General features: G+C 40.8%; 1 protein-coding gene across 1 annotated transcript in view; it reads left to right on the top strand.

Annotated features, from left to right (window-relative positions):
* piezo1 (piezo type mechanosensitive ion channel component 1 (Er blood group)) overlaps positions 1-11,321 on the top strand; it is a 77,429-nt gene extending 66,108 nt beyond the window's left edge. The window contains exons 47-54 of the mRNA XM_088352022.1: positions 825-1,013; positions 1,188-1,280; positions 4,817-4,989; positions 6,399-6,521; positions 6,611-6,690; positions 8,072-8,261; positions 9,699-9,840; positions 9,917-11,321. Coding sequence (XP_088208148.1) covers positions 825-1,013; positions 1,188-1,280; positions 4,817-4,989; positions 6,399-6,521; positions 6,611-6,690; positions 8,072-8,261; positions 9,699-9,840; positions 9,917-10,039 — 1,113 coding nt within the window. The 3' untranslated portion in view covers positions 10,040-11,321. The remainder of the gene's footprint in view (positions 1-824; positions 1,014-1,187; positions 1,281-4,816; positions 4,990-6,398; positions 6,522-6,610; positions 6,691-8,071; positions 8,262-9,698; positions 9,841-9,916) is intronic.
* The last annotated feature ends 850 nt before the right edge of the window (positions 11,322-12,171 follow it).

The raw sequence follows: 12,171 nt of genomic DNA, 5'->3' as shown, positions 1-12,171 counted from the left end.
CAATTTCCTTTATAACGTACAACACAAATCTGAAATGGTTAAAATAAGTAATGTTTACATATTTAAAAGGACTTTAATAAAAAAATATTTCATTTTAAAATGTATATTGATTGGTTTAACTGTCAGGACCAGAACGGAAACAGGACCCAATAGCGTAGCGTTTACCACAAGTTTTATTGAAGGAAAGAGGAAGGGCTGCACCCACGATCCGGTGTTCACTGGACGGGATCCGAAGACGGAAGCGAGCGATGGCGGTGTCAGGGACGGAAAATACTGGTCGGTAGCCGGGACTGGGAGAGCAAGGCGTGGTCAGCGTCGGAAACGAGTCGTAAGCCAGATCGGGAGAGTAGACATAGTCGGGGACAAAAGAGGTCGTAAGCCGGGACGGGGGAGCAGACGTGGTCAGGATCAAAACAGGTCATAGCCGGAGACAGACAGTAGCAAAAACGGGACAGGTGGGAATCAGGGTCGAAAAAGGCTTGCCTAGTATACATTGAGGTTCACAGACGGACTGACAACAGCGAATTGACAGGACTGGGTTCAAATAGTGACAGGGAGCCAATCAGAACCTGCGGCGGTTGGCGCCAAATGAGCGATCACAGCTGAGTCACATCAGTAATCATGACATTAACTCTAAAACAGAGGACAAAACCTAATATGTTTTTGGTTTGAATTGACCAGAGCAGATCCTCCTTTAAAACTAAAAAAACAAACTATTCTTAGATTTTATTATAATGAATTTTATTTTTCAGCAGTGTGTTTTACTGCACTAAATTGAATTTCAAATCGCATCCATATCCTAACATGTATTTTTCCCTCCTAAGAGATATCCACAGCCTAAAGGACAAAAGAAAAAGAAGATGGTGAAATATGGAATGGGTGGACTCATCATCCTCTTCCTCATCTGCATTATATGGTTTCCACTACTCTTTATTTCATTAGTCAGATCTGTAGTGGGTGTCGTAAACCAGCCCATCGATGTCACTGTCACTGTAAAGCTAGGAGGATATGAGGTAATCGACATTTCTTACTGCTCATACCTTTTTTGCAATGTTGTGCATGAAAGAAATAAGCAAAATTCCAGTCGTTGCTTGGGCCCTTAACAAAGGGAGTGCAACATGACAAACTTGTTCTTTCATTGTTTGAATACCGTTGACATTTCTTGTTTTATGTACTTTTTATTATAGCCTCTCTTCACCATGAGTGTCCAGCAGCAGTCTATACAACCTTTTACGGAGTTGGAATATGAAAAACTGAGTAAAAAGTTTGGAAACAATGCGGTGAGTCATGATTTATACAGTGGAACCTTGGTTCTCGACCATAATCCGTTCCAGAACCCTGTTCGAAAACCGATTTGGTGGATCACCGAAAATCGTTTTTGCCATTAAAAGTAATGTAAAATCATTTTAATCCGTTCCAAATCCTTGAAGGCTTACCATGAACGTAAACATGAAGCTGACCCAGGCTAATCGTACGTTCGCGTTAGCGTAATCTTCCGTACGAAAGATTACGCTAACATGAACGTGTAAAAATAAAAAAATCAGGTTGTTTACACGTCATTTAGCAGCGAGGTCTCCACAACAAGTGGTGAGCGGTTAAAGGATAAAGAAAAGATTTATGAATAGGATTTCTTACCTTTGTGGTGGTCTGCAGAAGCCATGCTCTATTCCCTCGAAAGAAGGGAAACTCGCACATCTTCTTCATATTTTGCTATTATTTCTTTTTTAAATGCAATAGTTGTACGCACTACTCTTCTTTTTTCACCTGTAGCAACTTTGCTGCTTGCTTCCTCCGAGGCATAATTAGGGGTTAAAACACTCCGTTCAACGATATTAAAAACGAAAGCAAAAAGAAGTGCGCGGTCACGTGACAACAGTTCTTCACAAGGGGTGGGGGCAGTCTACACCCGTACGCCGCTCAGCATCGCCCCTAGCGTACCGGCGTTCGAACTCCGATTTTTTGAACGAAAAGCGAAGCAAGAATTTCTCGAAATTTTGGGTCAAGAACCGATTTGTTCGAACTGAGAGGCATTCGAAAACCGAGGTTCCACTGTACATGCTTAATTTGCAGGGTTGGCTAGGGTTATTTTAAATGGATTACTTTCAATGACTTTTGGATTACTCCAATACCAAATATGCTAATAAAAGACATAAGAAACTAAATATGAATAAAAGTATGACTCACAACACGTGGTAAGCTTTCTCTCCTGGCTTTGATCTCCGGCAAAACTAACGTAAAATGCGACAGAAACAAAATGAAAATAAATCCAAACAGCCTGCCAACATAATTTTTGCCGTTCTATGTGTTCCGTTACTCCCCAACCCTGCACAAAATTGAGTCATTTTATTCATATTTAGTTCCTTTTGTCTTTTATTAGCATATTTGGTATTGGAGTAATCCAAAAGTAATTGAAAGTAATCAAGGTAAAGTAACCCTACCCAACCCTGTTAATTTGTCCATTACTGATTTTTCGTTAAACTGTTATGTTTATAATTCGTTGACATGTTTAATCAGTTTAAAAAAACAATATGGGGTAAGTTGAAGTTGACTCCACCCACCGTGATGTTAGGATTGTTTTCCTATGTTAACACATCCACAGTTCAAAGAGTATAGCTGTATGGATACATATGCCTTAAAAAAATGTCAATTATTTCAGATTTTAAGCCCATCCCCGCAATATCCTTAAAAAACATTAATACAGTTATCTTAATTTCATGCAAACGAAAATGAATAATTGTCATTTACCTAAGAAATCCTGCTAGAAGTTGCCTGAATGTTATGACATGGCGTCATGAACCGGAACATGAGTAGAACCCAAATGCGGTACGTTTCTCACACAAGCTTTTATTTTACGGGAAATGGGGCAGTCATGCACGTTAACGCAGTGATTCGGTGATCGTTGGGCGCAAGACGTAAGGCAGCAGTCTGGCGTGGAATGACAGAAAGCCAGCGAGATCAATACCAATTGCACGAGCAGATATCGGACGGATGGGTTCGATACCGGACAGGACGGGACAGACAGGATTGATATCAAAACAGGATATCGAAATTAAACAAGACAAACTAGACAGGAACGAAACAGGTGATCGATATCAAACAGGACAAAAATAGACAGGAACTTTACCGGACTGGAAACCAGCATGAAACCGGACAGAACCCATGTCTTGTGGGTGCAGAGGTTCGTTGATAGACTGACAAAGGGTGAATGAGAGCACTGAGCTTAAGTAGACGGAAAGCCAATCTGTCAACAAGCCGCAGCTGGCGCCACACGGGCGGGGCCAATTGGGCACCATGGCAACCGTGACACATGGTGTGTTTATTTATGGCATAGGTTGGAACTGTGCCATTAAACAAAAATATAATGATAATTACATCACACACTGATGATGAAGTGGCCATTCTCCTTGTAAAAGTTGCACGTTTAATTCTAATTTAAGCCTACTGTCTTTCAATATGAAAATGAGGATTAATTCTAATTAATATCGGTTCATTGAGAATATTCTCTAAAATTATTTAACTCCCCTGAAAGGAAAATGTATACAACTATTAGCTAGACAGAAATATCTAAACAGGGTTACTTGAAAAGTCTTAAAAGGCATCAAATTCATTCTTCTAAAAATAAAGCATTCATTGGCAATGAAAGGTCTTAAATTTCATTTCTGAAAGTTTTAAAAGTGTGAAGACGTTAATAATAGGATTTATATTTGTTTGAAATCAAACGATTTAGTAAAAAAATTAATTTCTCATGCATTATGATAAAAGTACTTCATGAATGTATCAGACAAGTTCTTTGGAATTATTAGTTATCTAACTGTAGTGACTGAGGATCCATAATGTAACGCGGATATTCTTTTGTTTATTTTTTTCCATGGCTTAAACTTTGGAGAGCGATGTTTTTCAGATGGAAAGTTTTTCAACTGGACCAAAATGCAATTTCATTCATTCATTCTTTTATTATCTGCACCGCTTATCCTCAGTAGGGTCGTGGTGTCACGACCAGAACGGAACCAGGACCCAATTGGGTAACGTTTACCACCAGTTTTATTGAAAGAAAGAGGTAGGGTTGCGCCCACGATCCGGTGTTCGCCGGACGCGGGAAACAAGTCGTTTTTGCACTCGGTTTGTGATCCGAATACGGAAGTGGATCTTCAGTAGCGAGTGATGGCGGTGTCAGGGACAGGAAAACAGGTCGTAGCCGGGACAGGTAGAGCAAAAACGTGGTCGGGGTCGGAAACGAGTCGTAAGCCAGGACGGGAGAGTAGACGTAGTTGGGATCAAAAATGGGTCGTAAGCCGGGTCGAGGGGAGCAGACGTGGTCGGGATCAAAACAGGTCGTAGACGGAGACAATCGGGAGCAAAAATGGGACAGATAGGATTCAGGGTCAAAAAAGGCTTGCCTTGTATCAACAGAGGTTCGCAGACGGACTGACAACAGGAGAGTGACAGGACTAGGTTTAAATAGGGACAAGGAGCCAATCAGAGCCCACAGCGGTTGTTGCCAATGCAGGTGATTCACATCGGTAATCATAACACGCGGGGCAAAATTCGATTTAAAATGTAATTTCTTTTTTGAATAACAACAAAATGTTTCTTTAAAATTGCCTCTAATTACTGTGGGTTTTTTGGTCTTGTTTGTTTCAATTGTGTTTTTTATTTGTCGACTTTGTCTTTGATTTTAAAAGGTATTGGAAAAAGTCTTAAAATGTCTTGAATTTAACTTGCCCTAAGCTGTAGGAACCCCGCTAAAGAACATTCGTCATATTCAGTATAGAGTATTTTTTTTCGTTATTCACTTTGAAATTGTTTTTTCTTGTAGGTAGCGATGCAGTTTATTTCACTTTACGGTTATGAGGATGTTGTGACAGCCATGATTGAGGGCAGTTCAGGCTCAGTCTGGAGGATAAGTCCCCCCAGCAGACAAGACGTCATCAAAGAACTGCTGGGAAGCCCTGCTGACCTAACATTGCGTCTATCGTGGAATTTCCAAAGGTAAAGTGTTTTTTATTTATAAAAACAGTAGTTTTAATGCATTTTAGATACACTGCAGTCTAAAAATGGGTCAAAAATAACCCAAGTTTGGGTCAAATGTAGACAAATACTTGATTTGACCCAACATTCTGTAATGTTTTGCAGAAACAACCCAGCACAGTTAGATGCATGGTTTTGTACAATCTTTTTTTGTCTCATGGTTTTATTGTTATTGTTTAAAGTACACAACAAAATAGACTTGTGTATTTAAAATAGCTCCAAGAACAGTTGTATTTTGTTTAAAACAATTTTCTGAAAAGGGTTGTATGTTGTTTAGAACACCCTTAATAAATGTATATATAATTTTTCTAAAATTTGGTGATTTTGTTGAAAATCCAAAACGTTGTCCCCAAAAATACAATATTAATGTAAACAACCTGCTTCAAATGTATACATTACATTTAGTAACAAACGACACCCCCAAAGAAATTTGTGCAAAATAGAGGACTTTTGTTTTAAAACAAACCCCTCAAAAGTGGTTCAAAACAGTCAAGCTCATTTTGTTTAGAACAACACAAACAATTGGCGTCAGGACCAGAATGGTTACAGGACCCAATTGCGTGACGTTTACCACCATTTTTATTAAAAGAGAGAGGAAGGGCTGCGCCCACGATCCGGTGTTCGCTGGGCGTGGGAAGCAAGTCGCTCTCGTACTCGGATTGTGATCCGAACACGGAAGTGGATCTTCTGGCGGTGTCAGGGACGGAAAATTGGTTGGTAGCTGGGACTGGGAGAGCAAGACGTGGTCGGGTCAGAAACGAGTCGTAAGCCAGAATGGGAGAGCAGACGTTGTCGGGACAAAAAGAGGTCGTTAGCCGGGATGGGAGAGCAAACGCGGTCAGGATCAAAACAGGTCGTAGCCGGAGACAGACGGGAGCAAAAACGGGACAGGCGGGAGTCAGGGTCGAAAAAGACTTGCCTAGTATACACTGAGGTTCGCAGACGGACTGACAACAGGGAACAGACAAGAGTGGGTTCAAATAGTGACAGGGAGCCGATCAGGACCCGCGGCGGTTGGCGCCAAATGAGTGGGCACAGGTGAGTCACATCAGTAATCATGACAATTTAAGAGAAAGCACCCCCAAAGATCGTGTAATTTTAAAGAAATTTGTGAAAAATAGAGTTCTTTTGTTTTAAAACATACACCTCAAAAGTGGTTCAAAACAGTCAAGCTCGTTTTGTTTAAAACAACACAAACAATTGGTTGATTTTGTGTAAAACAACCCAAAAAATGGATCAAATTGAACCAAGTAACTGGTTGCTGCCAAGTGTTTTTAGAATATAATCATGTAATTCCATTAGTACCTTAAAAAAATATAATTTCAGCCGTTTTTTTTCCCCCAATTCATCTTTAAATTCTCAATTAATAGGGACCTGGGAAAAGGAGGAACTGTGGAGCACACGTTCGACAAACATTCAATCGACCTGGAACCTGGAAACCCTGTGAGGGCCGATCTCGCTTCTCTCCTTTTGGGCAACAGCACAAAGCCAGTGTAGGTTTTGCTTTTTACTATGATGATCATAACTGTATAAATGTTAATTTTACCGCATCTGTCCACATTTTATTTTGTGTGATTTCTAGGCATGTTCCGAATATGTTCCCAAATTATATCCGAGCCCCTAACGGGGCAGAAGCCAAACCAGCAGCTCAACTATATGAAGGTGAGAAAAATATGAAGTATTGTTGATAGATAAACTTACTTTTTAAACAATTGAGTTACCCGTGTATTTATAAATTCACAAAACACGAGAATTTTGTTGTTCTGAGTTTTATTATTTTTGCTGAGTGGTCTGGACCAAGGTGGCACGGGGGCTAGGTGGTTAGCGAGCAGCCCCGCGGTGCAGAGGTTAACGGCAGCTGGCATCAGTTTGTATGGTATTGTTCTATGATTCGGCATTGCCCCATATGAGTCGCTCACAAGAGGACAGGTGCATTCTCACCCAAAAGGTCACTATTGCATTAGCTCGGGAGGTAGAGCGCACGTCTTGGGATCAAGAGGTCGCAGATTCGATTCCTGGCTCCTCTGTGTTATATGTTGAAGTGTACTTAGGCAAGACACTGAATCCCTAATGCCCCCAATAAGCAGGTAGGCGCCTTGCATGGCTGACTCTCTATTGGTGTGTGGTATGTGTGTGAATGGGTAAGTGTGAAGCACATTGTAAAGCGCTTTGGGAGGTCTTCATTGACTTGAAAGCGCTATGTAAATGGAGACCATTTACCATTAGTGCAAGGATCACAAATCAATTATGGCCATTTATTATGGGCCATGCAAAAAAATAAGGTAGTTTCCTCGTAATAAATTGTAATGAGTAGAACTTTCTTGACCCAAAACTTATATGGGGAGATTTGAAATGAATACATTCGTGATTTAGCGGCACGGCGGCTGGGTGGTTGGAGCGCAGTCCCACGCTGCAGAGGTTCAGGGTTCAAGTCCAGCTACCGCCCTCCTCGTGTGGGGTTTGCATGTTCTCCCCATGCCTGCATGGGCTTCCAGGTACTCCAGTTAATTGGCTGGTCCAAATCTGGCCCTAGGTGTGAATGAGCGAGTGAGTTGTATGTCTGTGTGTGCCCTGTGACTGGCTGGAAACCAGTATAGGGAGTCCCCTGCCCACTGCCCGAGAAAAGCTGAGATGGGCTCCCCGCGATCCTACTGAGGATAAAAGGACCATATAATGGATGGAGGATTTGAACCAAGCAAGCCAAAATGGAAGATGACTTACTAGATGTCCTAAGACCCACTAGCTCTGTGGACTTAGGGTTGGGCGCCCACACCAAGATTGAGAGGTTACCGGTTCAAGCCATGGTTCAAGTCCTACCTAAGACTAACAACATTTGGGCCCATTGCCTCCCTGCTTGGAGGTCGGCATTAGGGGTTGGAATTTGGGGGTTTGGTCACCTAATGACTCGTAAAAATTGGGGGGAAAAACAACCTCCTAAGACTCCAGATTCTTGTTCAATGATTATTCTACTTGTTTATTTGCCATTTATCTAGTCTCCCTGCAGACAAAAAAAGACTAATTGAACAATGTTTGTTTCTATTAGAAAAAGAAGAAAGCTACCAGAACATAACGCTCTCCCTGATGAGTGACAATTCACTCAACGGCAGTGTAAAGCAGGAGTGGTGGAACATTGCCATTGTGGGCTGTGAGCCTTCCTCTTGCGGCGTTCTCTCTATGGTTATATTCAACGACAAAGTCAGTCCACCCAGTCTTGGCTTCCTGGCAGGATATGGGTAAGAAAACCTTTTTTTTTGATAGAATGTTTTCATTTCGGTTTGGGAAGAAAAATAAATATAAAACAATTGTCTCCAAAAGAACAACTGTGATGATTTTACATCAAAGGTGAGGCGAGCCGTTTGAAGCTGGCTGTCACTCGGGGGTGGGTTTGTCAACGAAATAGCTGCTTTTTTTCATTTAGCACACGAGAGGAACAGTAATGAAGAATGGCGTCAAAATACGAACAAGACTATTTCTCCAAACTTCATGCGACCCTCTGGTCCTCATGTTTTTGACACCGCCTAACTGGATTTTGGCTAATGTTTACATGCTAAAGTTTTAGAACTAACTTACTCCAGTTGAGTGGTTTTAATCCGGTAACACATACTTTTTGTGTAACACTCAGTCCGTTCTTCCTTGAAGTCCATTGGGTGGCGCTAGTTTATGTGTGGCAAGATTTTCGTGTACTATTATAATAAATTTTATTTAGGTGATTATGCAAGTGAAACTGACTCATTTATTGTATGAGACGCCTGCCTCATCATCACTTCCTTTCTCCCGTTTTCTAGTCACTATTAACTCTCATGTACATTAGAAGCTAAAATGCTAAAATACCCCAAAAATGTGAAAAGTACTTAAAAAAAAGAGCAAGAGAGACTGTTCATTGTAGCTGTTAGAAGCTATCTATCATTCTTAAAAACCTTACTCACCTTATGTTGTTTATGTTTTATTCTTCTGTATCACTTTATTGTCCGACAGTTTTTGTCACGGTTGCCATGGCGCCCAATTGGCCCCGCGCACGTGGCACCAGCTTTGGCTCGTTGACAGATTGGCTTTCCTTCTATTTAAGCTCAGTGCTCTCACTCTTCCTTTGTCAGTCCGGCAACCAACCTCTGCCCCGTAAGACGTGGGTTCTGACTCGGTCCTGTTTCCCTGTTGGTATTTCCTGTCCGGTATTGTTCCCGTTTATTTTGTCCTGTTTAAAATCGGTTTCCAGTTTCGTTCCCGTCTATTTCTTGCCCTTTTAATTATTCTCTCCCATTTTCGTTCCTGTTTAGTTTGTCCTGTTTAATTTTGATATCCTGTTTCAATATCTATCCTGTCTGTCCCGTCCTGTCCGGTATCGACCCCATATGTCCAATATCTGCTCGGGCAATTGGTATCGATCTCGTCGGTCTCTGGCTTCCTGTCTTTCCACGCCAGACCGCTGCCTAACGTGCATGACTCCCCATTTCCTGTAAAATAAAAGCTTGTGTGAGAAACATCACGCATTTGGGTTCTTTTCAGTCAAGTGCTTTGCGTTTTCAGCCCAAATTTTCCGTTTAGTGCATCTTTACAATTTAATGAGTCTGTCTATACAATAATTTACTACACTGTAACATGTTGTGATGATTCTTTAGATATTGTATGTATTTATTTTTTGGTTTACTCTTCTTTGTTGTTCTCTTTCTTAGGATCATGGGTTTATACGTGTCTGTGGTCTTGGTCATTGGAAAATTTGTACGAGGTTTCTTCAGTGAGATCTCTCACTCCATCATGTTCGAAGAGCTTCCTTGTGTCGACCGTATACTGAAGCTTTGTATGGATATATTCCTGGTCGGTATTCAGTCTTTTACGATTTACCGTCAAAATATCGTTAATCTTTAGCTAACTAAAAAAAGTTGTATTTCAGGTGCGTGAGACTGCAGAGCTGGAACTGGAAGAGGAGCTTTATTCAAAACTCATTTTCCTTTATCGATCACCGGAAACCATGATTAAATGGACTCGAGAAATCCACAACCGAGAAAGACACTGACGAACCCGCTTGAGGTTTTTGACTGAGATATTTGTGTAAATGTTCTTCTGAGGACAACTAAAAAGATGGAACAATATAATTTAAAAGCCAATGTTTGCTCAAAACCTACGTTTTGCACAAAGTGGTTTCACATAGTGTCTACTCTAAATTTCTGCTCTTAACATTGATATATACATTCACTGCTAAGTGAAAAGATTCCCTCGATTATGTGAAATTAGTATTAAACTGTTGCCGGTAGTACTGGCACTTCAGGAGTGGAGACATTGGATCGAAGGAGATAAGGAAGGATTCATGCACTTGCCTACAATCCAAAAGGCTAAACTCTTCTTTGCAATCACCTTAGCCAAACGCTATGTCCCATCCTCAAGAGACTACAGAGGAACCTTATACCAAACCGGTATTGACACAGTAAAGACAAACATGGACGCATTAGAAAAAACACACAGATTCCTTGTGAGGGCTATGAAGGATATTTGTGCATTTTTGAGGTTCTACTTAGGGGACACTGGCTTGACACAATAGCGTAAAGCAGACCTTTTTCATTGTCAATATTTCTGGAGGCCCTACAAGGGCAGACGGGGGATTTCATAGAAGTTCAGTTGTAACTTCTGCTGGTGTCCCTAGGCATCAGTCTTTATCTTCATAGTCATGGACAGGTTTTTTTAGATGACTAATGCTGTAGCTCAACCCAAATTACCATTGTCTCTCCATAGTGTGGACCTGTTACAGAAACGCTCTGTCTTAATGGAATCCCGAAGAACATTCTCCAAGAAACTGGAACCCCTATTCAAGATTCTGTCAAGTGCTGATTATTATGGTCCCTGATTACCGAGTGATCTACGCATTGCTTCATTAGCTGGTAGAATCGAGTATCTTGACACCGCTGATGGTTTTTCCCACCATGGCTGTTGAATGGCGATCCACTTACACCGTCTGGGAACTCTTGGTTTCCAGGAACTGAGACTGGGACAACTCGAAGCACTTTGAACTGGAGGAAAGCCAGCTGGTTTCTAGGCCCTGAATCTGTCTCTTCTCATTTTTTACCAAGCAGCACATCTGTCGAAACCAGGTGAACTGCCAAGGGGCTTCCGTTGAGGGGAGAGTACTGTTGTGCCTGGGCTTTTTCAGAGCCTTTTGTTGCTCTTTGTTGGGCTCGCTTGTTCATTTTTGTTGAAGTTTTTATTGAGATCAAGTTGTGTCCTTCCTTACGTTTTTGCAAGTGCACTTGGCTGCTCTTTGACTTTCACCAACCTCATTTTTTTCTTGCTTTTATTTAATAAATCCATTTTGATTAAGTATTTTTGTTATCTTTTCCTTGGTGTGTCTTTTTTATATCATCCCATTCGTATTTTTCTCTGGTATTATGCTTTACACATGGCGTACGACATAGTAGTTTCGGTGGATGGTGACTTCAGAAACTGCATTCCATATACCATTGCAAGAACGATTGGAATTTACTACAGTGATACCTTGGTACTCAACCACAATCCATTCAGGATATGTTTTCCAACTGCAAATTGTTTGAGTAACAACTTACCATCTAAGAAATTGTATTTTAAAAATTTCTAGGCATTCAAAACACCCAAAAATAAACGCATAGGTATGGTCTTGCCATCTGTGGCGACATAGCACATTTTAAAGTGATTACATCATATTGTTGGGGACAAAACAATGAATGGTCGGTATTGGTGGGGCCACATGCCCTCTGTCCATGCTAAATGTAAGCACTTGCACTAAATACTCATAAAAGATGCACCTAAACAACGATAATTTATTATGTAAAGAGTTAACATAATAAAGATAAAAATCTGAAACAAAATTCGACCATTAACTGTACCTTTTGATAAACAGTGCTTCTTCAGCTTGATTGTTGATCTCACTGTTTTCTTCCTTTACTTCAATCATTAACATTTATGAGAACCATTATCAGCAGCAAGAAAATAAACTAAATCACAATAAATTTCAAAGACGTGTTGTTGGACTGATAATCTCTCGAAATGATGCTACCCGGGTAGCCAAGATGGCCGCTAGTGTGACTAATCCACACGTTTGAATGTGTTGAGTTCTGATTTGAATACTGAAGCAAACCTTACCTAAATCATTTGGTCGAATACCGATTTGTTCAAATACAT

Source organism: Urocampus carinirostris, chromosome 13 (assembly GCF_059441175.1).
Source record: "Urocampus carinirostris isolate Australia breed hairy pipefish chromosome 13, RoL_Ucar_1.0, whole genome shotgun sequence".
NCBI classification, from domain to species: domain Eukaryota; kingdom Metazoa; phylum Chordata; class Actinopteri; order Syngnathiformes; family Syngnathidae; genus Urocampus; species Urocampus carinirostris.
This window is presented reverse-complemented; position numbering and strand designations above follow the sequence as displayed.